General features: G+C 56.9%; 10 protein-coding genes across 10 annotated transcripts; 7 read left to right on the forward strand and 3 right to left on the reverse strand.

Annotated features, from left to right (window-relative positions):
- Positions 1-52: 52 nt before the first annotated feature.
- Positions 53-943, forward strand: EX895_001647 (uncharacterized protein; the record flags this gene model as incomplete). The annotated part of the gene is made up of 2 exons (XM_029882246.1): positions 53-710; positions 795-943. The coding sequence occupies 2 exons, from the start codon at positions 53-55 to the stop codon at positions 941-943; spliced, it is 807 nt and encodes a 268-aa protein (XP_029741101.1).
- A 311-nt stretch (positions 944-1,254) lies between these two features.
- On the forward strand, positions 1,255-2,694 carry EX895_001648 (uncharacterized protein; the record flags this gene model as incomplete). The annotated part of the gene is made up of 1 exon (XM_029882247.1): positions 1,255-2,694. One exon carries the CDS (start codon positions 1,255-1,257, stop codon positions 2,692-2,694), a length of 1,440 nt encoding a protein of 479 aa, XP_029741102.1.
- An 843-nt stretch (positions 2,695-3,537) lies between these two features.
- Positions 3,538-5,109, forward strand: EX895_001649 (uncharacterized protein; the record flags this gene model as incomplete). The annotated part of the gene is made up of 1 exon (XM_029882248.1): positions 3,538-5,109. The coding sequence occupies one exon, from the start codon at positions 3,538-3,540 to the stop codon at positions 5,107-5,109; it is 1,572 nt and encodes a 523-aa protein (XP_029741103.1).
- Positions 5,110-5,411: 302 nt separating this feature from the next.
- On the reverse strand, positions 5,412-6,518 carry EX895_001650 (uncharacterized protein; the record flags this gene model as incomplete). Its single annotated transcript, XM_029882249.1, has 2 exons — positions 5,412-5,442; positions 5,524-6,518. 2 exons carry the CDS (start codon positions 6,516-6,518, stop codon positions 5,412-5,414), a joined length of 1,026 nt encoding a protein of 341 aa, XP_029741104.1.
- A 556-nt stretch (positions 6,519-7,074) lies between these two features.
- EX895_001651 (uncharacterized protein) lies at positions 7,075-9,696 on the forward strand (the record flags this gene model as incomplete). The annotated part of the gene is made up of 1 exon (XM_029882250.1): positions 7,075-9,696. One exon carries the CDS (start codon positions 7,075-7,077, stop codon positions 9,694-9,696), a length of 2,622 nt encoding a protein of 873 aa, XP_029741105.1.
- A 147-nt stretch (positions 9,697-9,843) lies between these two features.
- Positions 9,844-11,061, reverse strand: EX895_001652 (uncharacterized protein; the record flags this gene model as incomplete). Its single annotated transcript, XM_029882251.1, has 1 exon — positions 9,844-11,061. The coding sequence occupies one exon, from the start codon at positions 11,059-11,061 to the stop codon at positions 9,844-9,846; it is 1,218 nt and encodes a 405-aa protein (XP_029741106.1).
- Positions 11,062-11,428: 367 nt separating this feature from the next.
- EX895_001653 (uncharacterized protein) lies at positions 11,429-13,414 on the forward strand (the record flags this gene model as incomplete). The annotated part of the gene is made up of 1 exon (XM_029882252.1): positions 11,429-13,414. One exon carries the CDS (start codon positions 11,429-11,431, stop codon positions 13,412-13,414), a length of 1,986 nt encoding a protein of 661 aa, XP_029741107.1.
- A 672-nt stretch (positions 13,415-14,086) lies between these two features.
- On the forward strand, positions 14,087-18,316 carry EX895_001654 (uncharacterized protein; the record flags this gene model as incomplete). The annotated part of the gene is made up of 1 exon (XM_029882253.1): positions 14,087-18,316. One exon carries the CDS (start codon positions 14,087-14,089, stop codon positions 18,314-18,316), a length of 4,230 nt encoding a protein of 1,409 aa, XP_029741108.1.
- Positions 18,317-23,903: 5,587 nt separating this feature from the next.
- On the forward strand, positions 23,904-25,443 carry EX895_001655 (uncharacterized protein; the record flags this gene model as incomplete). Its single annotated transcript, XM_029882254.1, has 4 exons — positions 23,904-24,060; positions 24,157-24,616; positions 24,702-24,839; positions 24,939-25,443. The coding sequence occupies 4 exons, from the start codon at positions 23,904-23,906 to the stop codon at positions 25,441-25,443; spliced, it is 1,260 nt and encodes a 419-aa protein (XP_029741109.1).
- An 899-nt stretch (positions 25,444-26,342) lies between these two features.
- On the reverse strand, positions 26,343-27,252 carry EX895_001656 (uncharacterized protein; the record flags this gene model as incomplete). Its single annotated transcript, XM_029882255.1, has 2 exons — positions 26,343-26,511; positions 26,633-27,252. The coding sequence occupies 2 exons, from the start codon at positions 27,250-27,252 to the stop codon at positions 26,343-26,345; spliced, it is 789 nt and encodes a 262-aa protein (XP_029741110.1).
- Between the last annotated feature and the right edge of the window lie 397 nt (positions 27,253-27,649).

Here is a 27,649-nt window from a genome sequence, read left to right on the forward strand (position 1 = left end):
CGCGTTCGACACTTCGCCCAAGATTAACTGGCAAAAGACATTGCTCGGCAGGATGGGTCTGTTCGACAAGCTCAAACACAAGAAGCACGAACAGGCCGAGGTCCCATCCACCTCGGACGCATCTCCTGCCCCCGATGCTCCTGCTTTGGCTACTCCTGATGCTGCTCCGACCATCGCGGCTGACAAGGACACTCCTCGCTTCGACTCGTCCAAGGTCACTGTCGTCTTTGTGCTCGGTGGTCCCGGTGCTGGCAAGGGGACGCAGTGCGCTCGCCTCGTGCAGGACTACGGCTTTGTGCACCTCAGCGCTGGTGATCTGCTGCGTGCCGAACAGCAACGTCCCGGCTCGGAGTACGGTGCGATGATCGCCGACTACATCAAAGAAGGCAAGATTGTGCCTATGGAGGTGACGGTGGCTCTACTCTCCAACGCCATCGCCGAGGCTCTGTCCAAGCAGGGTGCTACCGACGCTGGCCACTCGATCCCCGAGGAGCACAAGGACAAGTGGACCGATGGCAAGGGACGATTCCTGGTGGATGGCTTCCCGCGCAAGATGGACCAGGCGATCAAGTTTGACGAGTCGGTGTGCGAGTCCAAGTTTGTGCTCTTCTTGCAGTGCAGCGAGCAGGTGATGCTTGACCGACTCCTCGAGCGCGGAAAGACCAGTGGACGGGCCGACGACAACATCGAGTCGATCAAGAAGCGTTTCCGTGAGTTACTTTTGCCGCACGTTGAACTGGCTTCACATCCGAGACCAATCACTGACCAACTTCCTACCCCCTTGCGCGAAACAGAGACGTTCGTCGAGACTTCAATGCCCGTGGTTGATTTCTACCGAAAGCAGGACCGCGTGGTCGAGGTCGACTCGATCAAGCCTGTCGACCAAGTGTACGCCGAGATCAAGAAAGCGATGGACCGCACCTTTGCCAAGCTTGGACAGTAGGCTATTGTCGAGCCGATCAAGCTCACTGTCATGATGATGTAGCCAATGTCTGAGTGGCTGGGACCGGAGCATATAGAATCAATCGTCTGCGCTTTGCATTTCCGCGTGTGTTGCGTTTGAGCCAAAGGTGCAGCGCGCGTGTGTGTCGAGCCAGGAAATGGAGAAAAATCCAAAGTTGCGACGCGGCTCGAAAAAGTGTTGGTCTCTCTCTCTTTCTTGAAGTCTGACCAGCTTTGTTGCTTTTCTGGACCATCGCGCTTCGTGTTCTGTCATCGTCCTCTCCACCACCACGCTACGACACAACTCGCACCATGTCTCAGCAAGCTGGCGCCTCTGCGTCATCGGCTACTGCTGCCTCATCGAGCTACACCAAATACGCCAGCCTTCCCGATGTCGACACCTCGGCACCAGACGTGTACGAGTACCAAGGTCCCAACCCCGACACGAGCCGCGGCGGGCGTCAACGGTCACGCAAGCAGAGGAGCACCGATAGCGACTCAGACACCTCGAGCGACGAATCGGATGGCAGCGTGCATCGCAAGCATGCCGGTGATGGCAAGGGCAAAGGCGGCGGCGCTTCGGATGATATCGATCATTCGTCCCTTGCACGCAACGATGCAGCCGCCAAGTTTAGCGGTGCTACCCATCTGGATGCTGGTAGCGCTGACTTTTCAGGGAAGCTGCAGAAAAGAAAGCCGACGCGAAAGACGAATGCGACAAGACCTAGAGATGCAGGGCTCGAGACATCGACGTATGCGATCGATGGTGTTGCGGGCAGTGGGCAAGAGTCGGTAGCAGATCGGCTGCGGAGGCTCAAATTTGAGGCGAGTCAGTTGGAGGAAGAAGTGAATGCCAATGCTGCAGCATCCAAGGAGACGGTAACACAGGCACAGCAGGTCGACAGCGTAGAGGTGCTCAACCAGCTCAAAATTCTGCAGAGTCAGCTGGCCAACCTGACGGTGCCGCCATCGTCGAAGGACACGAGCGGAGGAGAGCGCAAAGCGGATAAGGAGGCTTTGCGGGCACTGTTGCTGCAACTCAAGCAGTCATCAGCAGCCAGCGCGTCAACAACCAGCTCGACCGAGCATCCCGCTACCGCTGCCAATGCTAGTGGTGCTGCTGCATCAGGCTCGGAACCGCGCACGGTGGGCGATCTGGTCCAAATGGAAGCACGACTGTCGGAGCTTGAAGCTACGTTGGGACTGGAACAGGCAATGCTGGACGAATCCAAGCCCGTCCCGCGCCCCGTGCTGTCGACGCTCTCGCGGCTCGAACATCAGCTTTCCATCCTCTCGCAGCCGCGCCATCTCGACGCCATCAGCCGACGCGTCAAAGTGTTGGTGACAGAGATGGATCGCGTGCACGACGTGCGACGCAAACTCACCACTGAACCTGCTCCAGCCGATTCCACGTCCACCGGAACACTCACGGCTACAGAGCTGGCACAGCTGCAGCAGCTCTTCAACGTGTCTGCGCGCCTCGAACCGCTGCTGCCCGTGATCCCGTCGGTGCTGACACGTCTGCAGACGTTGGCGGAGCTGCATACGTCGGCCGCACACTTTGCAAGCACGCTGGACGAGCTGCACGAGTCGAGTTCCGAGAGGCAGGTGCAGGAGCAAGAGATGGAGGAGCTGTTGCGCAAGATCGAGATGAACATGGACCAGACGGACAAGAAGGTCGAGGCGAACCTCGAGTCGTTGCAGAGTCGGATCGAGCAGGTTGCGGCTAGGCTGGAGAAGCTACAGGGTTGAGACGTGTATTCGTTGTGTCCCTCGGTTGATCGAACCCTGATGGGATGGATGTGTCTGCTTAGGACTGGTTCTCACTTTCACCACGCAGCAATGCTTTGGCTTCCTTCCATGTCAGCTGTTGAACCGCTTGATCGATCCATTCTCTTGGACATTGTGAACAGGAGTCTGATAGCGCAGTCGAAGCAAAAAACGGGGTACGTCGGTGAAAAGCCCGGAGGTCGGGCTAAGCGGCTGAGACCGTTGATTGCATGTGCCTTGATCCGCTCTGCTGCTGTGACTGATTTTCAAATTGTCTTGCTCTCTTCTGACTCGAAAGTAGTAAAAACGTGCCGTTTCCTACGAAAAAGGTTGAGAAGATTTCTTGAATTTCTTGCCACGAGCAAGTCAAGTTCCGCCGTCTGCTCATGCATCACCCAGCAGAGCTTACTGTAAGTGCTGCTGCTGCTGCTGTAGATGCTGCTACTCGACGGCTGACAAAGAGGTGCTGCAGATGCTACGCAGTGTCAGCGTGGGCGGAGTCACCCGTCGTATACCAGGCCGATGGTCGATAAGGCCAAACAGGAGCGGAGAAGGACCCTTAAGCTCAGCAGCTCCTCGCAACTTTTTTTTGTCCGTTTCATCTGTCTGCGATCTTGAGCTTCTTGAGCTTCCTCCACCACCACTACCTCACCGCCTCTCTCCACCTTTCGCTACCTCAAGGAGCGCTGCTTGTCGTGGCCGCAGCTGCTCGCTCGTCTGTACAATATTTCCTGCCTGGGATCCGCCTCCGCCGCATCCTCTTGTCCTCCCTTGCCACCGCCGGCGCAAGTACCGCCGGACCACCCATAGACTCGCTCCACAACAATGGCAGCACCACCCGCGGCCAAGCTCGACCTCGAGCACCAGACCCCCACACACCAACACGCGGACAAACTCGACGACCACGACTCGTCGGACGAATCCATCATCAGCGAGTACAAACGCACGATCGCATCCAACTCGGTGCTGAGGCGGCTGGATGTGCTCTCGCAGAAGCTGGCCAAGGTGTACGTCGAGTCGATCGGCATCCGCCCGCTCGCGCTGTCCGAACGCACGGGCACCGACTGGTGGAGTGTCGCGCTCATCTGGTTCTCGTGCAACGTCAATGTGCTTTCCTTTTCCGCGGGGACGCTCGTGACGCTGTTCGAGATGGACATGAAGTCGGCCATGCTGACCACACTGTTTGTCGGCGCCTTCTGCTGCATCTTTCCCGCTTACTTTACGCTGTTTGGGCCCAAGCTCGGCATGAGGCAGATGATCCAGTGCCGCTACTCGTTCGGCTACTTTGGTGCTAGCTTGATCTGCGTGCTCAACGCGGCGACCATGTTGGGCTACTGCATTCTCAATTCCATCGTGGGCGGGCAGACGCTGTCAGCCGTCTCGTCCCGGTCGGATGGCACGTCGACGCTGACGCCCGATGTGGGAATCGTCGTGGCCGCGTTGATCGCGCTCGCCGTGTCGTTCAGCGGCATCCGCGTGCTGCACTACTTTGAGCGCTTCTTCTGGCTCCCCACGCTGATCAGCTTCCTCATCCTCCTCGGCAAAGCAGGAAGTGGTCCACAGGGGCTGCACGTCGCCTCGAACCAGCCTACGGCCTCGGCCGAGTCCATCCTCGGCTTCGCTGCCATCATTGCCGGATTCGTCATCTCGTACTCGGCGCTCGTGTCGGACGTGTCGCACTACCTGCGACCGGACGTGTCTGCGCACAAGCTGTTCTGGTCCGTGTACTGCGCGTTTTTCCTGTCGTGCGTGCCGTGCATCATGATCGGGGCGGCGTTTGCATGCTCGTCGTATGACAATCCCGAGTGGTCGGCGGCGCTCGGGGTGAGCTCGGGCGAGTTTTTCCAGCTGATCCTCGCGGGCAAGCTGGGCAACTTTGGCCGCTTTCTCGTCGTGCTCCTCGCCCTGTCCGTGTGCGGCAACATCAGCGCGACCATCTACAGCATCGGGCTGAATTTCCAGACCATGCTGCCCTTCCTGGGGCCCGTGCCGCGCTTCGTATGGCCGCTCGCCGCCACGGCCATCTTCCTGCCGCTCGCCATCGTCGGCCACAGCAAGTTCTACGAAACGCTCACCGACTTTACCAGCGTGCTCGGCTACTGGGCCAGCCTGTATGTCGGCGTCGTGTTTGCCGACCATGTCATCATCCGCAAACGCGACTATGCCAGCTACAACCCCCGACACTGGAACCAGTGGTCGCAACTGCCGCCTGGCATCGCAGCCCTCGCCGCATGCTGTGTCAGCTTGGCCGTCGTCGTGCCCAGCATAGACCAGGTGTGGTTCCAGGGCCCCATCGCCAAACGCGCCGGCGACCTGGGCTTCGAAACCGGTCTCGTGGCCAGCATCGTGCTCTATGTCCCCCTCAGGTTGGCCGAGAAGAAGGTATTTGGCAGGTAAGCCGTCCGAGCAGAGCAGGCAGATATGCTAGATAGCTCAACCCGGCGAATCCTTTCAACATCGTGCGTTCACAAGACATTCGGTCGCCTCCCATCAATACCAAAATATTCTCGTTATGGGTTTCAGTATCTATACATGTCTCTCTTCAGTATGTGCAGTGCGGTTTGGGTTGAGCCATCGATGCTGCGACCGTGGCTGTGCTGCGTGGTAAGATGAGCGTGACATTGACTATCCGTGGTGTCTGCAGAGCTCCCTGTCTCCGCTATGCCCCGCTCAGCATCCTCACTCGCCGCTTTGAGCGTCTAGAAGAACAGACGGAACGGATAGCTCGGGCTGTCGCAATAAAAAACAAGAGCAAAGTCAGCAATCGATCCCCAATCTCAAGCAACCCGACACCACTTTGCATCGACTTACTTCTTAATCCTAAAGATGTAGAACAGCAGACTAAACGTCGCCAAAAAGATGGCGGACCACACGTACACACCCGCCCTCTGTCGCGTCGGATCCCTCTGCGCAGGCACGAGCACCGTTAGCGCGATAAAGCTGAATGCCAGCAACGAATAGATGGCCGCCACAATCTGTGTCTCGACGCCATACTGGTTCTGGAACCCGCCGGCAAAGTACTCCGGTCGGCCGCCCTGGCCCATGGCAATGTACGGTGCGCCGCGGATCGTGTTCCACATGTAGCCCGAGTTGAAGATAATCATGCTCCCGATGCAGAGCAGCATCCAGATGGGTTTGGACGACTTGAAGAAGAGGGGAACGTAGGGGCCCAAGAAGAATACGGAGCCGACAACGAACATGACGCCTGTTGCGGTGGCCGTGATGAGTTTGCGGTTCAACGGCTGCTTGTAGCTGAATTGCGTCTTGAGCACTTTGTTGAGATGCTCGGCAACATCGGGAGCCGCGAAGCCACGTTCGTTAAAGTCGAACGAGATGTGCTCGGGTTTAGCATTGGCGTTGCTCGGCGCCGGGAACGTGTAGAGCACGGGAGCATGCTGCAGCTGGAACTGGGCAAACACCGACTGCCCCCGACTGAACTCAACTTTGACAAAGACGTTTTTCGACTTGACCGCCTTGTTCTTATTCCACTGCTCGGTGAGCTTCTCGAACTCCGGCTGGAACGCTTGACAGGGTGGACACTTGATGTTGCCGTTCGTGGTGGTGAGAAGCGCAGTGACAGCAAAGTCGCGTGGAAACTGTACGATTGAGGCAAACTCGTTGGCGTCGACATCGATGTAGCCTTGGCTGGAGGCTTGGATGCGTTTGTAGAGCGCGCTCTGCTCTTTGGATTGAACTCCCTGTGCAAGCGAACCAGGCACGAGGTGGGTCAAGGCGAGGAGCGAGAGCAACGCTAGCAGGCCGAGTTTGACCATCGTGGGTATGGTGCTTGCTCTCATCTTGAGCATGTGGAGGCTGGGAGACGGAGATGGTGGTGAGAGGGGTCATCCTTGGGAAAGCTGGCAGGGCAGTTGGATTCCACGTCGAACGGCTCACATTGCGTCCGTGCGGTGCGCCTTTCTGCCGACGATTCTTCTTCTCGCGCGGAATCATAGAATGAATATTCAGTAAATCGGTAATTTTAAGACCCTTGTTTCGACGTCAATTTCTCTCTTCTCTTAATAGCAGTGGTTTACTCAATGTTGGGATTTTTGGGCTCTCGAATGGCGGAAAGGGGAAAACAGGGTCCTGTGCCACAGAAACACCTGCCGACGCAAGATAGGTGGAGCAATGCCATTCTCCTCTCTTGGCCCTGTCGTCTGTTCACCATCTGTCGTATCTTCAACCTACTTCAACCTTTAGGGCGCACAGACTCGCATCGGCGTGAAATACCCCGATGCATTGCATATAAGGACACCAACAAACGAACATCGAAGCACCGTCATCGAGGCATCAGTGACGACATCGGCGGAGACAGCGACGACGACATCCTTGGACCGGTGCTGTGCCAGCCCACTCTCCACCATGCAGGGGTCACATCAAAGCAATAGCTACGGGGAACGCCAAGGAGACAGGCCATCGCCACCTTCACAGATCACCGTTACAGCCGCTAGCGGCCAAGCATCATCCAATGACTCGACGGCTGAGCCTGACTCCACCTCGTCTGCTCAGCCCTCACCCGTGCCTCTGACTCCTCGTGCTTCCACGTTCAAGCTTCCCGACATTGCATCAATATCCGGTACAGACGTCAGAACGCCATTGGCCAACTCTTTGGCGACTATGGACCTGACCTCTACCACCACTAGCGGCTCGTATACAGCACCAGCATCGCCAACAGTCGCGAGCTCCATGCTCCGCTCCAACACCACTGGCGTACAAGCCACCGCAGCGCCCGTTTCTGCAACCAGTCTCGATCGATCAGCGAGTGCACATCCGGATTTGAGCAAAGTGAACGGTCTTGGTATCTCGGCAACAGACGCCGGAGCCGCAAGCAGCAGCAACAGTAGCCTCAATGGATCCACCAACAATGCCACTGGCAACAATGCCGGCGCTTCCACCTCAGGCGGCACAAAAGAAACCTGGAAGCGACGCAAGCAGGTCCTCCTTGCCGACGCAAAAGACCACGCCGTCGCTGACCTCCAGCTGCACGGCCTACGTCCTCCCCCTTACGTCTACCACCCGTACTACCAAAACTCGTCCATCCTCGGCCAAACGGTCGGCCAACTCACCGCGCATACCGCCAGCACCTCGCGCGATGCCGACCGGAACCAGGCTACCTATGCTTCCTCTCGCACCGCCATCCTGCGTCCGGACGACCCGCACGTGCGCAACGACATTATCCGCATGATCGACCAGTGGTTGGCTGATGAAGGGTTTGGTGCGACACGTCAGCTGTTGATGGAGGAAGCGGGGATCAAGAGGCGCGAGCGCGAGGAGGCTGGGCTCGACGCACGCAAGCTGCGCGGCCACATGTTGGAGGGCGACTGGCCTGAGGTCGATAAGCTGCTGCAGAAACCACTGGTCAAGAACCACAAGGCGTTTCTATATGCCGTGTACAAGCAGCAGTTTTTGGAGCATATCGAGCACAGAGAGTTTCAGAAGGGGTTCACGTTTCTCAACAAGCGCCTAAAGCCGTTGGAGCACTACCAGCCGCATCCGTCCGAGTTTCGCGATCTGTGCTACTTGCTGTCGGCAAAGGCGGTGACGGATGCGCCGTCATTTGCAACCTGGGAAGGCATCCAGCCGGGGAGGGAGAAGCTGGTGATGGAGTTTGCGGCCATGCTCGAACAGGACTGGATGGAAAAGGAGGCTGGTCTGCCCGGATCGGCGTCCAAGAACGGCAATGGCGGAAGGAGCGAGAGCAGGGACGGGTCCGAGCTGATGGACGATGGTATGATGACCGACGGCGTCGTCGCAACTAGTGCCACCAAGAGCTCCACCTCGAACGGATACACGTACGTCCCACCGCACCGCTTGCTTACCATGCTCCACCAAGCCGTCGCGTACCAAGTCGAGTTTGCGCGCTACCACCCCAAAAAGGCGCCCGTCATCTCCGGCCTCCTGCACGACTACACTGGTTTCATCGTGCCCAACTCGGTAGCGCACACAATGCGCGGACACCGCAAAAACGTCAAGAGCGTGCGCTTCGTCGGCGAAGAAGGCCGCAAACTCGTCAGTGGGAGCAGCGACAACACGGTGCGGCTCTGGAACTCCAACACGGGGCGGTGTGAGGCGGTGCTCGAGGGGCATCGCAGTCGCGTGTGGGATGTGGATTCGACCAGGACGGGCGGGCATGTGGCTTCTGCGTCCGGCGATTCGACCGTCAAGGTGTGGGAGGTGGAGAGTGCCCAGTGCAAGACGACGCTGCGCGCAAGCATGGGCGATGTGTACAGCTGCCGCTTCCACCCTGATGAGAAGCATCTTGTTTCGGCAGGCTACGACAAGCTCGTTCGCATGTATGACATCGAGACCGGCTCCATCGTAAAAACGTTCACGGGCCATCAACTCGGCGTGTCGTCGGCGATCTTCAATCCGCTCGGCAACCTGATCGTGACCGCGTCCAAAGACACGACGATCCGGTTCTGGGACGTTGTGTCGGGCCTTTGCATCCGCACCATCCCAGGGCATCTCGGCGAAGTCACGTCGGTCGAGATCAACGAAACAGGCACCCTGCTGCTGAGCTCAAGCAAAGACAACTCGAACCGGCTCTGGGACCTGCGCATGCTGCGTCCGCTCAAACGCTTCAAAGGCCATCAGAATACGAGCAAGAACTTCATCCGCAGCAGCTTCGCGCACACATCGTTGCTTGTCGGCGGCTCCGAGGACGGCCTGATCTACATGTGGGACCAAGAGTCGTCCGAGGTGCTCCAGACCCTCGAGGGACACGGACGCGACACTCTCCACCCGGGCAGCAAACCCATCGGTGCCACAGCAGGTGCCACAGCGACAACGGGAACATCCTTCGCCTCGGACCTGACCTCGTCGCTGTCGACCAACAACAACGTCGCCTACGGCGCCGTGTGGAATAAGGCCCAGAGTCTGCTGGCCTCGTGCGGCGACGACGGCACCGTCAAGACGTGGATCTGGGACGAGGGGAGGGATATAGAGGCCAACGCCGATTTGGCGCGCAGAGCCGACGACGAGTAGCTCAGACAATACCTAGAATGCAAACCGCCTTTCTATCTGATCAAGTACAGATGTGCTTGTCATTGTGTGGGACAGTACAAATACAGTGAGTGTGAGTGTGTGAGTGTGTGAGTGTGTGAGTGTGTGTGGAAGCGGAGTGCAAGACGATCAAAATGAAAGATCGACCTTCTTCTGCTGCGGAGGAACAAATGGCAACGAGCTGATCGGCGGTGCGTCCCTCGCTACTCCCTTCCACTGAGGTATCCGCCTCTCCGCCTTCTCCTTCTCATCCTCCCCCTTCGCTTCCCCCTCTCCCTCACCCTTGGCATTCTCCATCCGAATCTCCTTGATCTTGCGCGACTTCTCACTGCCAATCCCCAACTGCGGCGTGCCCCTCTCCAACCCTTCCAGCAGAATACACGCCTTGCACACGGTATTCGACGAAATGTACCCGCACCGCAAACAGTTCTGCAGCTCAGTCTTCTTGGCCTGCTTGACAGCGTGCGAAATCTTGAGGTTCTGGCCAGACTGGATGATATCGACAATCGACGAGGGCCGGATGGCTTCGAGGTCTTTGAGGAAGGTGCGCGCGTAACCGCGGTAGGCGTTGGGCGAGTAGATGCACTCGGTGCTGAAATAGTCGAGCTTCTTGAAGTAGGCGTACATGACAATCTCCTTCTCATAGGCGTACATGAACGGCTTGCTGCGTCGGATGCCGCTGCCGCCCACACCCACGGCGTTGGAGCCGCTCGAGCCGCAACCGTGCTGTTCGGTGTCGTCCGCGTCCGGGCCCTTGGTCACGATCTCGGTGCAGCGTTCGAGTCGCGCAATGTCGCCGCGGAGGACATTCATGAGTACAGTTTCGGCCACATCGTCCGCATTGTGACCCGTGACAATATGGTCCACCCCCAACGCCGCCGCACCCCGATCCAGCGCCTGTCTACGGAACACTCCACAAAACGTACAGTTGTTCTTCCGCCCCACGCTCTTGACAATATCATCCATCGTCCACCCATACAATTCTCCATACCCAAGCACCTTGAGCGGCAGCTGGTACTGCTGCTGATTGCGCTTCACCGTCTCGAGCGAGTCGTCTCGATAGCCCGTGATCCCCTCGTCGATACTGAGCAGGAACAAGTCCAGCCCGTAATCGTAGCGCTCGTTGAGCACCTTCATGCAGTGTGCGAGCACCGTCGAGTCCTTACCGCCCGAAGCACCGATGGCGACGCGGTCTCCGCGCTTGAAGAGATTGTTAGAGATGATGGTGTGGTGCACCTCAGTCTCAAAGACGTAGAAAAAGCATTCTTTGCAGATCTGCTGCGCGGTTTTCGGCCGGCGTAGGACGGCTCGTTCGGCGCTGCAGATGACGCACAGCTTGGGCGCCATCGTGGCTCGATATCGGTGAGTGGCAGAGGGTGCTTTGGCAACGTTCAGTGTGGAGCTTTCTGGAAATCGGGCGGGTGATATTGGTCGATGTTGCGATGGCAACAAAGGGGAGGTGTCCGTAGTCTGGTGTGGCGGAGCGCGAAGATTTGGCAAAAAGGTACGAAGGCAAGGAAGGGTCCCCTGGCCTGTTGAAATTTGCTTGCTCTGCAGGAGAGTCAACACCCGACTTCCGACTCCTGAAGAATTCCAAGGCTGCGAACTCCACCTGATGCATGCTGCGTTCTTCCTGTTGTTGCCCTCAACCTTCGAACGCAAGTATTGTCTACCGAACGAGCGAGGAATAAGACTTCCTCCCGACTCGAACCGCATGTTCAACTTCAGAACGATGCAGAAGCGGGATGCTACCGCACTACCGACCGAGGACGATCCGTTTCGAGCCGCATCTGTCGGGCAGGACCGTGCTGCACCAGCATCCTATGCGGCAAACGGCAGCGCAGAGGCTCCCTCATCCCCGGTGCTGCAGGAAGCAAGCTCATCCACCAACAGACTGCCTCACCTGACCAATTCATCGTCAGCTGCCAGCTCAAGCTCGGACAGCGGATCGGGCTCATTCCTATCCAACTTGATCGCCGACAATCCCATCTTCTCGGGCGGTCTGGGCCTGATGGTGTTCGGAGGTGCCGTCGCGATGGCACGAAGAGGTGTCAAGGTCGCAGCTTCCACAGCACAAAGGAGGTTGCTCATATCGCTCGAGATCCCGTCGAAAGATCGCGCGCATCCGTGGTTTCTGCACTGGATGGCGGCCCAAGCGCGAGCGCAGTCGATGAGGGAGCGTGGGTTGCTGGGCAAGCAGAAGAAGGAAGGGTTCATCGACTTTCTCGGGCTACGCGATCGTTCAGCAGATCGATCCTCGATTCAGAGCAGTAAAGACAAGGTCGACGACCCATTGGCGATCGCATCGAGCGGCTCTTCCGTGTATCCCGTGCGCATCCTCAGTCACGAACTGTCCGTTGAGACCAACTACACACCCCACGCCTCGGCGTCGACGCCCAACGCAGACGCCGCCGAACGTGGGCAGGCTCGCTTTTCCTTGGTGCCTGGTCCGGGGACGCACTGGTTCCGATACCGCGGTGTGTGGATGCGACTGACGCGCGAACGAGATGGAAAGATGGTCGATCTGTCTACCGGTGCGCCGTGGGAGACGGTGACGTTGACGACACTGTTTGCGTACGCGCACCTATTTCCTCAGCTTCTAGACGAGGCGCGACAATTGGCACTTTCGTCAACGGAAGGCAAAACGGTCATTTATACGAGCTGGGGTCCGGAATGGAGACCATTTGGGCAGCCAAGGCGCACACGCGAGCTCGGTAGCGTCGTGCTTGGGAAGGGAAAGAAGGAGGCTATCGTCAGCGACGTCAATCGCTTCCTGAAACGCGATCGGTGGTACGCAGAACGCGGCATTCCATACCGAAGAGGCTACCTCCTTCACGGAGCACCGGGCAGCGGAAAGTCTTCGTTCATCACCGCCCTAGCTGGGCACTTGGATTTCAACATTTGCCTGCTCAATCTCTCGGAAAGAGGACTCACCGACGACAAGCTCAATCATCTGCTCTCCAACGCACCGGATCGCTCGATCTTGCTGCTCGAAGACGTGGATGCTGCTTTCTTGGGGCGACAGCAGGCGGCTGAGGACGGGTACCAGGCGTCGGTCACATTTTCAGGCCTGCTGAATGCGCTCGACGGTGTAGCGAGTGGAGAGAGTCGTATCATCTTTATGACAACCAATCATATCGAGAAGCTGGATCCTGCTCTGATTCGACCGGGCAGGGTCGATCTCATCGCCGAGCTAGGGGATGCAGAGCGGGAGCAGGTGGAGGAGCTCATGACTCGCTTCTACCGCACGACGATGCGCGAGCACAGGATCAAGCAAGCCGAGCTGCCATCCTCGGTTGTCGAAGCATCGAAGCCTCTCCTGGCAGCAGCGGCCGGGTCCGTGGACTTTGCATCAGTAGCCACATCTTACCAGAGCTTTGAAGTCGTCCCTGGTCTGCGAGAAGCTGTCGAGGAAGCGGATGCGAAACTACATCTGCTTGCGGCTGAGTTCGGTCGCATTGTCGAAGCAGAGGCGGTGGCGCGTCGCGCACTTCTCGGTTTGGGTCCTGACGGAAGACGGTCGCGCGATGTCGGAGCATCCGAGCGAGCAGATAGTCGACCGGCACCGGCTGCTAGCGGCGGAGTTAGCATGGCTGAGATACAGGGTCTGTTCATTCGCTTCCCTGACGGTCCTCGCGCTGCTGTTGAAGCATTCATCAACGAGAGTGCTACCAGAAATCGTCACACTGCCAGCGCTTAGTCGGCAGATCCGACATAGTGACTTCTCTTTGCATTCGTCGCTCTCTGCATATTGTATTTGTACTCAATCATTGCCACAAAACCACTCCTCATCACGATTCCGATTGACCTGCTTCAATGAGCCCTAGGTGGTTGTCGTGGCTGGAAGGATCTATCGGGCGTATCGGGAAAGAGGGTCAAACGACACAGCTAGCCAGGCCAAAGCCACATGTGGTGTGGAGACCGTCTCTGAGGTTTTTTTTTTTTTTTTTTTTTTTTTTTTTTTTCGTTTTGTTTTTCGCAGCCTAAAAATTCTACTGTATATCTGTATTTTTTCTCTCTCTCTCAGCACAGACCGCCGACGACGCAGCAAGCCAGGCTGAACAGCACAAGCACAACCAACCAATCTGAGCATCTCGATTGGCCGCTTAATCATTCGCATACGCCTACGCTGTCTCCTATCTCTTTCTGTTCACCATCCACGGCTGCATGCTTCGCCCACTTTGACATCGCGAGGTGGTTGCTCTTCCAAATCTTGGCTTTCATCTGGCGTGTTTCAGCGAGTCATCAGCCGCGGGCTTATCGGCCTAAAACGCAGCGTCAGGCTTTTCTGCTGAGGTGGCATTCCGACTGATCGACCCAACGGCCGCTCGTTGTACTGGCGCAGCTGCTGCTTTAGGAGCTGCTCAGGCCGATGCTGTCCGATCACGGTCAGAACGACGCACCATCTAGAGACCCAGCATCCGATCTCATTGGGCCATCAACCGCACAGCCAACATCCCCAAATCTCTTGGCACCTCAGCTCCACGATTCTGTTTCATCCCTGCCTCCGACCAACTCCGTCCGTCGACCAGCGCCATCGCCAGCTCAAAGCCCTGAGCCCAGACCAACCTCTCGTTTCACCGCTACTCTCTCTGCCACCGCAGACCAGAAGAGGCAGTCTGCTTACAAGAGGGCACGCACCGTTAGTCCCATCATCGACGAGAACAGCAGTGACATCGAGAACGAACACATATCAACACGCTCTCAGTCTGCCAGCGATCTGGGCGAACCCGACATTTTCGAAACCGCTGCGTCCACGCAGCCGACTCCTCTCCGTCAGAGCATTTCGTCGGCTGATCTGCTCAACGCATCGCAGATCATGTCAAAGTCCGACCAAAACATCGAGGGTCTCATGACCGAACAGTCCCTCAGCCTCGATGATGCAGCTTCCAAGGCTTCCGAGATTGTGGCGATGGACGAGAACCCCCCTTCCTATAACGAGGCCGTCCAGCCGCCTACCGAAAATGGGGTGGTGAGACCAACAGGCCAGCAACAACTGGACCGCATTCGGCCCATGAAGAACCGACCGCTGCATGCTGGTGACACATGGTACATTGTCGGACGCAAATGGTATCGGCGTTGGGATGCTGCGTGCACGGAGCGTCGAGACTCGGACCCTGCCGAAAAGACGGACGTCCCCATCGGCCCCGTCGACAACTCGGACCTCCTCGACGAAGAATCGACTCCTTCCTTTGCCCGTCTCCGACCGCGCATCAACGAGCACGTCGACTACGAGATGCTTCCTGAAGAGGGCTGGAATCTGCTCGTCAGCTGGTATGGAAGCAGCGGTCCGGTCTTCGCGCGAAAGGTCATCGACGGTCTCAGCCCTGGCCAGGAGAGCGTCGAATTCTACCCGCCGATCATCCGCCTGCTCAAGCTTGTCGAGGACGACAGTGTGCAAGGCTCAGGCGTGCCCTCTTTCAGCTTGTCCGTCAGCACGAGTCTCTCCGAGCTCAAGGCCAAAGCCAAGACGGCGTTGAATCTCGATTCCGTTGCCGACGTTGATATCCGATTCTACCACTTTCCCGAACCCACGGACAAAGAGCTACTTACTGGGCTCGTCAGTCTAGCCAGGGTTGGGGACGAGGGCGTCGATACCATTGATGCACGCGAAGACAAGCCGGATAGCTACCGACCCAATGTCTCACTCAAATCGGTTGGTGTAGACGAGATCGAGATGAACTTGGTCGTCGAGACTCGCCAATCAGGACGTTGGCAGACGGATCCCGCCCCGGCAGAGACCTCGGCGACTTCGGTCAAGGGCATCTTTGCTCAGCAAGGTGACTTTTTCAGCAATCTGCAACAAAACAGTCTCAGTGCCTCAACAAGCGCCAGCGGAGCGTCAGCTAACGCTGTGGATGCTCAGGGTCGAGTGACCCGCTCGCAGACGGCCGCCGATCGCACCATGGGCCGATCACGGGGGCTGCGCGGCCTCAACAATCTTGGTAACACCTGCTTCATGAACAGTGCGCTGCAGTGCCTCAGCAACACCTATGAGTTGCAGCAGTACTTTGTTTCCGGTGCCTACAAGGAGGAGCTCAACACGGACAACCCGCTGGGGATGGGGGGTGCCATTGCCGATGCTTTTGGCAATCTCGTCTCCAACATTTGGAATGGGCAAGGTGGCTCCTTCTGGCCGCGCGAGTTCAAGTTTGCGCTCTCTCGCTTTGCACCGCAATTTAGCGGGTATGCGCAGCACGACAGCCAGGAGCTTCTGGCGTTCCTTCTGGATGGCCTGCACGAGGACCTCAACCGTATCCTCAAGAAGCCCTACATCGAGGCACCCGATTGGGAGGGAGGCGACGAGAGGGACCTCGTAGCTTTTGCCAAACGACAGTGGGACATTTACAAGGCGCGAAACGACTCGGTGATTGTCGATCTGTTCCAAGGCCAATACCGCAGCACCCTGGTCTGCCCCGAGTGCGGCAAGGTCTCGATCAAGTTTGATCCGTTCATGTACCTCACCCTGCCCATCCCCAACAAGAAGATGTGGCGGGGGCAGGTCTACTTTGTTCCCTTGGACCCGAGCAAGCCCATGCACAAGTTCCAAGTGCAACTGCCTGCGGGCACTACGGTGGGCAAATTGCGACAAAAGGTGGCGGCGCAATTCGGCCTTGAGGCCAAGCGGTTGGTGTGTGGAGAGGTATGGCACCATCGCATCTACAAGTGGATCGATGATTACGAACCACTCATCGACATCAAGGAAGGCGACTTTGTCTACTTTTATGAAGTGCCAGGCCCTCCCCGCCTCTCGAGGCAGCGACACTATCGCTACCACCGCACGGTCGAGGACGCAGAGGAGGCATTGGACATCAAGGACGAGGAGTATGCGATTCTGCCGGTCTTTGCCAACGTTGCGAGCGATGTATTTGGAGCGTCGTCGAGCCAAGCGTTTGTCAGCCGTCGCGCCCGTTCGGATGCCATTGGTATTCCTTTCTTCATCTCTGTTCCTAAAGCGGATGTCAACGATGTCGATGTGATCCGCAAGCACGTCGTGGAAGGCTTTACGCGCTTTTCGTCTCATTCGGACGAGCTTCGCAAGGTTGTCGAGCATGGTGAACGTTCCACCGCCACTGCTGGCGCTTCGGAGGAGACGCAAGCCGCGTCGCAGATCTCGGACTGGGAAATGGTGGACGACTCGGCTCCTGGCAATGATGCAGTCGAAGTTGTGGGGCCCAGCTCGTTGGGCGACAGCGATGTGATCACCGAGATTCGCGAAGACGGCGAAGCAGTGGTGGTGCCTGATGTAAGCACGTCTTCGTCGCAGACGGACACGGATGCTCTTGCCTCATCGGCCACCTCTGTCTCTGGATCCAAGGCTGCAACTCCCGCTGAAAGAGCCTTGCGCATCCGCTTTAGCGTCGCAGAGGCAGGTCAGGGGCTACCCAAAGGAAGCGAAAGCAATGCAGACCAGCTTTCCGAAGAGCTCGAAGAGCGTCAAGCCCGTCTCGCTAAGCGAAACACACCCATCGTCTCGTCTAAGGAAGCATCGTCGAAGGACGAGGCGGATGAAGTGGATGCGGATGGCGGCAACGAATCTAAGAATGCGGCGCCATCCAAAGTGATTCCTCTTGTCTACACCGGCGGTGCTGTCGTGTGCACGTGGTCTCACTCCGTCAAGGAGCGTGGCCTGCTCATCGAATCCGACTCAGCGCAGCTGTGGGGCGAGTACGATGAAGTGGTGGACGAGGCGATCCGTCAGCGCGAGAATGCTGGATCAGCGCGCGCCAAGACGCTATCGATCGAAGACTGCATGGACGAATTCACCAGAGAAGAGCAGCTGGGCGAGGACGACCCGTGGTATTGCCCGTCGTGCAAGGAGTTCCGTCAGGCCACCAAGAAGTTCGACCTTTGGAAGGCACCGGACATCTTGGTGGTGCATCTGAAGCGTTTCAGCGCAGGAAGGCATTCGCGCGACAAGCTCAACATGCTGGTTGACTTCCCCTTAGAAGGGCTAGATCTGACCGATCGCGTCGAGGGTACCCAGGCGCTGCGAAGGGTGCAGGAGGAGGCCAAGGAGAGCGGGGAGGAGCTGTCGGAGAGCATGCTGGGCTCGGGCATTCTGCGGCCTTTGGAGGACAACGACGATGCGGTCGCCGTCGATCGTCCCATCTACGATCTTTACGCGGTCGACAACCACTTTGGCGGCCTCGGCGGAGGACACTATACTGCATTTGCAAAGAGCCCTGCGGATGGAAAATGGTACGAATTTGACGACTCGAGCGTGCGACCCGTGGCCAATCCCGAGACGGTCAAGAGTTCGTCGGCGTACCTGCTCTTCTACCGTCGCAGGACCACTCGACCGATCGGCGGGAAATCGCGGCAAAAGTTCCAAGAGGCTGCCAAGACCAAGGCGATCACCACGGAGCAGCCGTTTGCTGGAGAGGGTGGAGCATCCGAGTCGGAGCGCAACAAGGCTGCAGGCGAGTATTCGAGCGATTCTTCAAGCGACGACACGCCCGACTGGTCGCTCAACATGCGCAGTGGGGTCGATGACAGTCTGATCGAGCCGGCGACCGGTTGGTCGAGTACGGGCAACTCGCCAGCTTCGTCGAGTCGTGCTGACAGCCCGATTAGCGATCGCGGTCTTGACTCGCCCTAAGGCGCAAGATTGGAATTGTAAGTGTGCTGTAGTCACATCGTAATTTACATTGTGTTGGACATTGGATTCAGTAAAGATGTGATTGAGCCCGACGTGGATGACTGAGTGAGTTTAGTCAACCGCCAAGTGCGTGTGTGTGAGCAGAGAAGGAATCCACGCTGGCTGGACAGCCGCTGTGCCAGATAGATGCATCGGGGCTATCGTGGCAAAAGGAAGGCGATCGGCGGCAATCGTATTTGAGAGAGTCCCAACGGACTCCGGGGCAAACGCTTATATTGCTGGTCCAAAAGAGTTCGAGCTGCAAGTCTGACATAAAGTTTACTTCGCGAGGAAGAGCCCGGGCTTGGCTCTGCATACGGACCTGCTATCTCGACTAGGCCCTTTCAGTTGCCGTTTTATATTGCCGCGGGTAGCTTCTGTCGAGGCTTTTCGAAGATGGCGTGATCTGAGGTTCACAAACTCGCAAAGTTCGCACTCCTGCTATCGGGAACGCTGGTAGCGACCCGGGTTTCAACTTCTGCTTCCTTTGAGAGCTTCTAGGGGACCTATTTTTGGGGGGGGGGGGGGCTAGGGTTTGAGTTACGGTGATGGTAAGGGCCGCAAAGATATGCAGTACAACCGTTGCAATCACCTCGTAGCAGCTCGCCGGACAGGAAGAAGGCTGATGCGCGGCGAAGTGCTCTTTCAAAAAAGGGAGGGATTAAAGCGAGGAACCGTGCGGAAATACGCAACGAGAACAAGGGTTTGATTTGCGGCTTAGAACATCCCAGAGGGAGGGATGGGGGGAGAGAGAGAGGGAGGGGGAAAAAGAAGAAAAAGGAGAGAGCACACGAGAAGATTCCGAGAAGATCTCTACAATTCGTGTACACGACTGGCACCTCGGCAAACGGGAAGCGAGGCAGACTCGACCCGCTTCGCTATCCAATGTCGGAGTTGGGCACGCTTGAGCTTCGCCTCTTGTTAGGTAGCCTCGCGTTGGCCACGGAGTGACCGATTGCCGTAGAAGCGAGTCGGAGCTTAGGGATTCATGATGCTGATTCGTCAGAAGGGCAGACCGACCGGCTGCGATGGAGCGACTGGGTGCCGCACCACATGATTGGATTTGTCGGGACGGGAAGATTGCTTTTTTTAGGACGTTAATCACATTATAAATTCAATTCTTGACTGCGTACTTCTCCGTGGCCGACTGCACGATTTGTTGGCGACGGGCATCTCGGGGATGTTGCGCTGCAATTTTACTCTATTTTTGTTTTGACACGTCCTCGACAGATACTGTATCTGGTGAGAGCGGAGCTTCAGCATTGATGGAAGAGACAGACCCGACGTGCAAATCACGAGCGGTCGGCAGGCTTCCGTCTTCTCTCCCAACGCTGGTTTTTGGCTCTTAGCCAGCACCACCGAGGAAGAGGCACGGAGAGAAGGGTGAAAAACTGTGAGCAAGCCTGAACCAGAATCAGCGAAATTACACGGAAACAAAAATACTGTAGTCTTGCTTGCAAGTTTTTGGCGTGACAAACGATTTTCAGGGCTACGCGTGTTGTCAACGAGTGCGCGTGTGACCTCATCCGTCTGGCAGCCAAGTACAGTGGAGTACAGTTTGAAAGCGTCAGATCCGAGTCCAGGGTGGGCATTGACGCGCGCATGTCGCTGCATGGTCATGCGCGGCTCTCTGCTAAACCACATTCATCGGCCCAGTTCATTTCCCCTCGCTCGGCCGGTCTAAGTAAGCGAGGCTTGCTAACGGGTGGGCGTCGGTCGAGTCTGAGAGCGTCGACTGCTGTGTCTGCAAGGTTGGGTCGCAGTCTTGCAGCTGCATACTACCAGACGCAGGTTGCATGCCTGCAGCTCGGCCAAGTTGTCGATTCCAACAAAAGTCTTGAAAGTTAGAATGGGAGAGAGTGATTGAAAGTTAGAATGGGAGAGAGTGAGAGAGAAAGAGAGAAAGAGGGAGAGGGAGACGGCGAGAGGGAGAGAGAGGCTCGGATTCGGAAGGCAGTGGAACGTTCATGCATCACTGTATTAATGCCTGGGGGTCAAGGATATGGTAAACATAGTAAAGACGGATCTAGACGGCTAAACCTTACTTTTAAAGCTGACTCGCATTCTGCCTTGGCAGAGAGCAGATACCCATCACTGATTGTGTAAGAAGAAAAGCAGAGGAATATTAAAAACAGTACGAATACAGCTGGATTTGACAGAGTGCAGCCGGGCTTGCAAGAAATAGGCGAGGAGCAACCAGCCACAGGCATTAGCAGAGAAGATCACAAGGATCGCTTGTTGCAGGTACGAGTCTCGACCCAGTCCCCAAACAAGCTCATGTTGTTTAGCGTCAAACTCTTCCGAGGTATCTCAGATGAAAAGCACCCCCAAATGGACACAAAGACAACAACGTTGCGAGGTAGACTGTGCCAATGACGTGGAGTGTTGAAATGTTGGATTGAAGTTTGAACGATCATTTTGCTGATCCAGCCTTCCAGCAACTGGCATTAGCAGCGCAAGATCCACAACCACTCCGCCCATGCAAAGGCCGTATCTTGGCTCGACTCCGCCCGGGCCGTCATCTTCCTTTCCTCCAGCTGCTGCTAACCATCTCCCCCACATTCGCATGGGTCTGGCGACCGCAATAAACGGTTGGCCAACTTGACACGCTCCCGTTGGGATCAAGAAAGCATCCCGGGGGAACTACGAAGGAGTCAAGCACTCAAGATGCACTCGGCGCATCGATTGATCGAGTCGGTGGATCCAGAAGCATAAACAAGGAGGTAGAAAAAAAAGAAGGAATTTGAGACCGTGAGCCCCGGCTGTTAGCTGCAGTGGCTGTCTGCCGACAGCGTCGCCCGTTTCTTGTATCCGTGTCGCGGAACTCCTTTCCCCCCCACTTCCATCGTCATTGGCGCCGATCCCTCTCGTCTTAGTCGGTCGTGCCCACCGTTGATGTTCTTTCCTTTCCGTCCCTTCCCCTTCTTTTTTTTTCTCCACCTTTCATCGCTCTGCCTCTGCTTTTTGCCCACTACCAACGCTGTTCCCCCCAACTTTGCCTCTGCTTCGGGTCACAGCTCGTGGCGCGTTCAGCCTCATTTCCTGCTTTTCGCTGTCCAAGGTCTGCCCGCCTGGACCCTGTTCCGTTCCCACGGTGGTCCGAGTAGCTGCGCTGTGTTTCGGCGTCTGACAGCACTTTTCAACAAAGGCAGACCAGCACTGGCTGTATGTCACTTTCCTGTCCTCCAGCTTGGAAAAGAGACTGGACTCATTGGCTGCCTTTCTCTCGCTCTGGTCTTGCTGACGCTTGCTGTCCGCTTGCTCTGCTGGTCTGCGGCTGCTCGATACCTCCGCGCTTGCTCGCGTTTGCTTGTTGAGAAGTTGTACCCACAGTGGCGCAAAGCTAGGTCTTGTTGACCCTTACGCTTGCAGCTTCGTGGGAGCTCAGCATCGTATTTGCCTGGGTTCCTCTCTTGCTCAAACAAGTTTTGTTCTCGCCTTGCTAAAGCTGAAGAGACATTACTGCTCCCCCCTTTTCTCTCCACAAGTGTTCCCGTCGTCGCGTGTGCAGGTATCGATTCGCTTTTGATCGACGCCGGAGGGCAAGCCTTTTGTGTGGCCGGTCTTTTACTCTTTGCGAACCTTGTACTCCTCTGCAGCTTCCAAAGGTCGCTCCGTAGATTCCACGGTCCCCTGTGTCCTGTGCAAGTTCGCCGATCGGATCGCATATCACACACAGAGACACACAACACAGACCTACACAGGAATACCCGGAAGTGCGCTTTGGGACGGGTAGGAACGGCGGGACATCTTGGATTTCATGCCCCTTTCAAGTATTTGCTTTGCCGAACGTCAAATTTTGACCGAGGCGCACATGCATTGAAGCACCGCAAAGTCCGGCGCAACGTTCTTCTCGAGGTGCCTCTTTCCTTATCACCCCGACACCTCTTTCCGCCCCCTTCTCACCCTACACCACCATCGACACGAATTGTCAGCCTCAAGGCAAAAGCGTCCGTCCGTCCTGCCCCTTCATTTCTCCAAATCAACGCTTCCATACTGGGTTAGTGCAGAAGCGAGATTAGCTTCCCGTAGTCGAGCACGCACTTCATTCTGCTTCCGTCCCGTCCTCGCGGATCTGCATTCTAGCGGTGAGTACTGCAACTTCGCCCCCCTTGTGCCTTGTTCTCGTTGCCTCCTCAACTCTGAGACTCGAGGGCTCCTAGTCGCAAGTCATTGAGGTGCTAGTGGTTGAATTCAACCCGGCGTGACCTTGAGAGAATTGTATCGAAATGAGACTAGACAGCTTCGCCCGATGTGGCTGGCCCACTGGCCGGGTAACGTCAGGCGTTCTTGTGGGAACAACAGCCAGCTCGCCTGGTTTCGAGGCGCGTGCGAAAGCCTACTCAGCTGCAACCACTTGTTTTTCGCAGATCACGTGGAAGGCTGTTGCCCACGAATCCAGTCAAAAGCCGCCCGCGTCGCCTCCCCCGTGAATAGTGCTGCCGCTTCAGCCATTCTGAAGGCGCCAATATGTTTCACCGACAGGCAGAATCTTGTCACACCTGGGTCGTGCGCCTCTTTGCAGCATCGCTTTGTGTAGCCGTAGCAAAAGTTGGTTGCAGCGCATTGTGCCAAGGACATTGCACAGGCTCGCATCCGAATCCTCGCCGGCCATGGAGCATGCTGCTGTCCGCCCAGGGCCGAGCGGTACCGAAATCGTCCTTGCTGGGCGATAGCCACCCTACGGCATGAGCTTGGCTGGACAGCAGCGCAGAGCCAACGGTCTAGCATCTTCCGCTCTCTGTCCCGCCAGTAAGAGCACGCTCGACGCTATACTGCACTCTCGCTGTTCGGCTTGATAAGATCTACTGCGTTGGTTCGAGGTCAACGTCCGGCGTCTGCTTCACCACAAGATTCTTGTATGCGGCTACGCTGGAACCGCGTCGTGCATGAGTGCGCGACCGACCGCAAGTTCGAGCTGTTTCTTGATTTGCAGCTGTTGCATGTCGTCCGTCGTACTTTGTTTCTCTACACCTCTTTTCACCGCCGCTGAGCTTCTTTACCCGCCCTCTGACCGATCATCGCCGGTTTCCAATGTGACACACTTCGCTGATTCCTCGGCGACATTCCTCTTTTTCTCGTTTGCTTACCTTCCTTTGCCTCTCTCCGACCTTGCCTTCTCGCCTCGTTGCCGGTGCCTCCGTCTCCATCTCCATTCCAGTCAGTCCTCAGCGTCGCACAACCCGTCAGCATTCAGCAACAGTGTTGGCTCCTTCACGTCCAACTCTTTCATCTCTTCATTTCATCTGAATCGCGGAGTGCATATCGCGGCTCAGAGAAAACGGAAAGCGTCGTCGTCACATCATCCACACTCTCTCCGTTTCTGAGAGCCACCCGTCTTCAACTCTTTGCTGTCAAGGCCAGATCTGGGCAATGCCTTTCACCACCTTCGCTTCCATCGCCATGCGCCTTTCCGTTGGCTTCTGCTTCGCTTCCTACTCTTCCTGACACCACACACCTTACTGTGCTTCGACAAGCAGTCAGACTGCCGCACCAATACCTTGCCAGGCCCAGCATCGGTCTCTAGCGACCCGACAAGCTGGGCAAAATGTCGATATCCCACCCGGACGTTCCAGGCGATCGCCAGCCCACTTGCGCCGATTCGGACACGCCGACGCAGCGTGTCGAGACCATGAGCAGAGGGCGCGATGCTCACGACACGCACTCACGAGACACAAGTCGGCCTGCTTCCGATCCGCATCGAGGTGAGTGCTTTGACTTTGTACCCTTGCCTTTCGCCAGATGGGGAGATTCTGAAACCAGCATCAAGCTTGTGCTTTTCATCGACATTCTGCTTGCAGACGAGCCAGGCGGTGTGAATACGCGTCCGCCTTCGCTTCCTCCATCGAGAATCGAGTCTGCATCACAGTCCACCTCTCACGCCGGTGAGCCGTCACGATCTTCTGCGCATACACAGCTTCTCGGCATCAGGCACTTCGCCCGTATCGCTCCCGAAAGGTTGCAGGCGAGTCCACAAAACAGTCCCCAGTTGCCGGGCCGCTCAAGCGACTCGCCATCTGCTACGAATCTTCCGCGCCTACAGGAAGAAATTCGCAGCTCAGCAACGCATCAAGTTGACGAGACGTTCTCCGTAGGCGAAGGTCGCCCTGCCGGCACAGTTAGGACTTCTAGTGTTCCTGCTGCTGCTGCGCTCGCCAACACCAACAACGGAGGAGTAGCACGGCTCAGCGAGCCACACGCCGCCCCTTGGGCACCTGCGCCTATACTGCCTGGTCTTCCACGCCACTCCACCGAGAACAGGTACGTCATACATTCGACTCGCGTGCAGCCCCGACACCCTCTGACCGCTGCCGCGCCCGTCGTTTACGCTCGTCTCTGTATGCAGAACATATCAACTCATCATCCGTCAACAGCCGCAGCAGGGAAGACTGTGTGGACTCGGAAGCAAAGACAAGCGGCCTTTGGACCCTTTACCCATCTTGCAACTACGCGTCATTAATGCGGACGGCACCGAGGACGAAGAGTAAGTCACATCTCTCAAGGCTCAGCGTGGCTCGTCGATGGATCAGAGGGCGATAGCATCCGAGTTGGCTCACATACATTTATAATTCTTCGACAACAGCGTCGAAAACAGTCCAAACCTCGTCCTGCAGGTGACGCTGCACAAGGAGGACCCCGTCAGCGGCACACATGCCGAGGCGGTGCTGGTGGAATCCAACGACCCCATGTATCCCTGGACGAGAATGCTCGAGGGCCGTCTCGTCGCCAGCGCCAACGTTGCGCGCGACCTGGACGGCTCGCGAGCGTGCTTCTTCGTCTTCACCGATCTGAGCATTCGACAAGAAGGACAGTTCCGGCTCGCGTTCAAGCTCCTCGCACTTGGGCCGCCCAGTCTTGCGCCGCCGAACTCGGCTGGCGGCGGTGGCCATGTGCTGGCCGAGGCGCTCACCGAGCCGTTTACCATCTACAGTCCACGGCGGTTTCCGGGGATGACCGAGTCGACCGAGCTGGCCAAGTGTCTGGCGCGCCAGGGTATCCAGGTACCTGTTCGGAACGACATCCGTCGCAGGCAGGAGATGGTTGACTCGATGCATGCGTCCACGGACGACAAGGATGGCTTGGATTGAAAGGCTCTCGGCGCTCCTGCGCACCGCAGCACCAGCACACATCGCGCCCACTAAAAGATCGCAATCGCAATCACTAACCACCACTCTTCCTCGCACTCCCATCGGGTTGGTCTACAGAGTCTTGTGGGTCCAACACCTGGGCAGATCACCATGTGTTTACACCGCATCAGCATTGTTTGATTTCTCGTCTCAACTCGTCAATTCGAATGACGTATTCTCTTTGGTGATTGGCAACGTGTTTGATCCTGAGCGGCTGGTGTGCTGTGGTGGTGGTGGAAGGCCACAGGTGGTGGTTGTGTTACTTTGGGGCGCGGTATTGCTGTCAGTGTGCGTGCGGGCCTGCAGCAGTTGGGGAAAATGAATTTTGCAGTGGTAAAGCGCTTTCCTCGGGAAAGTTACAAATTGAGAGAGGGGAGAAAATTCAGAGCCGCCGGCGATTTTCTAGGGTCAGCGAGCCAGCGAGCGGTTGAGCGTGCGGAGTGGAAGAGCGTGCGGAAGTGGACGAGTCACCAAGCATCGCTGCACTTTTCGAACATCGTCTGGCTACCTTGCTTGCTACAGCACGCTTGCTCCACCCGTCGTTCATTCATCCTACTCAGGTATGCGTACATTCGTGGACAGAGTCAAATTTTCGCAGAATCGAAGAAACCTCTTCCACCCACAGCCCTATGCGAGCTGCTCGAACCAGAAACCATAATAACTCACTGGGTGCCCTGCCCACTTGGCGAGCGCTCTTTCCCTCGCAGATTTTGAACATCACGCGAGCAACACCAATTTTTAGACATCGAATACAGAACTGTACATGTACGTGCGAAATTATCAAGAACAACGAACGTCTAGAGCCAGTGGTTTTGGGCAGAATGAGTGTGAAACGCCGGTTAAGAAACCATGGCGTTGGTCTAGTCGGCTGATACGCCAGGAGGCAGAAGCAGCGGGACGCCCTGCCGCGCAAAGTGACGCGAGACGTCGGTGATGTACGGCGCCATGTAGTCGCTTCGTTTGACTACCTGGAAGGTCTGTGTCTCGACCGAAGCGAGGACGCCTGTTTGCGCAGGGTTGGTACCGGGACTAAGATGTGTGCACCGTACGACCAACAGACCGGCCAAAACAAGTAAGAAACGAGGTTGTTCAGGGTCAGAGGGAACTGTAATCGCTTGACATGGAAGGCAACGGAGCAGCGTCGACTTACAGAGCTAGACGCATGAGTTGGCATTGGATCTTGAACTTGCCCGGAGTGCGGACGCTGATCTCGGGGAAGAAAAAGTAAGGCTTCTGATCGTTTTCGAGCGAATGCAGCTGCTGTGGCGCTGCAACAATGGTTCCATACAGCATCCGAGCGAGTTGAGGCGTGTCGGGGCCAGAAGAAGGCATCGATGAGCTGGGACCGGCCTGCGATGCGGACGTCGACGTGGTGATGGAGGTGCTTGCAGAGGCATTGGTCGAACTCATCGACCTCGTCGAGATGCCCGACGGCGACGTGCCGCGTAGATTCGAACTGGATCGTCGGCCACGGCGAGCGCGCTTGGGCGTCGGCGGCATCAAAGTCGAGCCCGACCACGCAGTGGTAGCTTGGCGATCCAGCATGTCGGCGACGGCACCGTGTTCGTCGAGTAGCGAACACTGACAGATCAAGAAGGGCAACTCTGCAGAAGCATCTTCCGCCTTGCCGTCCTTGGTTACTTGCAGTTCGAGAATGAGAGGCGGCGCGAGTCCGATGCGTCCAAGGAGATTGTCTTCGAATGCAGAACCCGTTGTGGGTTCCTGAACCAAGATGAGCTTGTACGTAAGCGAAGAGCTGATGGAAGCCATTTCAAAGAGGACGGGAGCAGGCAAAAGAAGGCAAGATTCAGTGTCAGAGGAACGGGCGAAGGGAGACTTCGACGGGAGACGTGAAAAGATGAGACAGCCACAGAGAGGAATCACTGCGCGGACGTCCCAGACAGCTTCAAATAGTGGCGAGAGCGTCTGAGGTCAGTAAACGGTCACCATGCTCGCGAGCAGGCATCACAGCACTGCAAGCGTCGGGCAAAAGGCCGTGCTACCTCGCCGGCAGATCCGCTTAGACACGTTTCACTCGGGAAGTCAGACGACTTGGGATCCTCTTTCTTGCTCGGTTTTGCAAGTGAGGACCGTCCCAGGAGAGTGGAGCCACGATCGCGAGAGATGAAGCCAGCATTGACAAAGAAGACAAGGAGAAGGGGGGGGG

This window comes from Sporisorium graminicola, chromosome SGRAM_12, assembly GCF_005498985.1.
Source record: "Sporisorium graminicola strain CBS 10092 chromosome SGRAM_12, whole genome shotgun sequence".
Taxonomy (NCBI): domain Eukaryota; kingdom Fungi; phylum Basidiomycota; class Ustilaginomycetes; order Ustilaginales; family Ustilaginaceae; genus Sporisorium; species Sporisorium graminicola.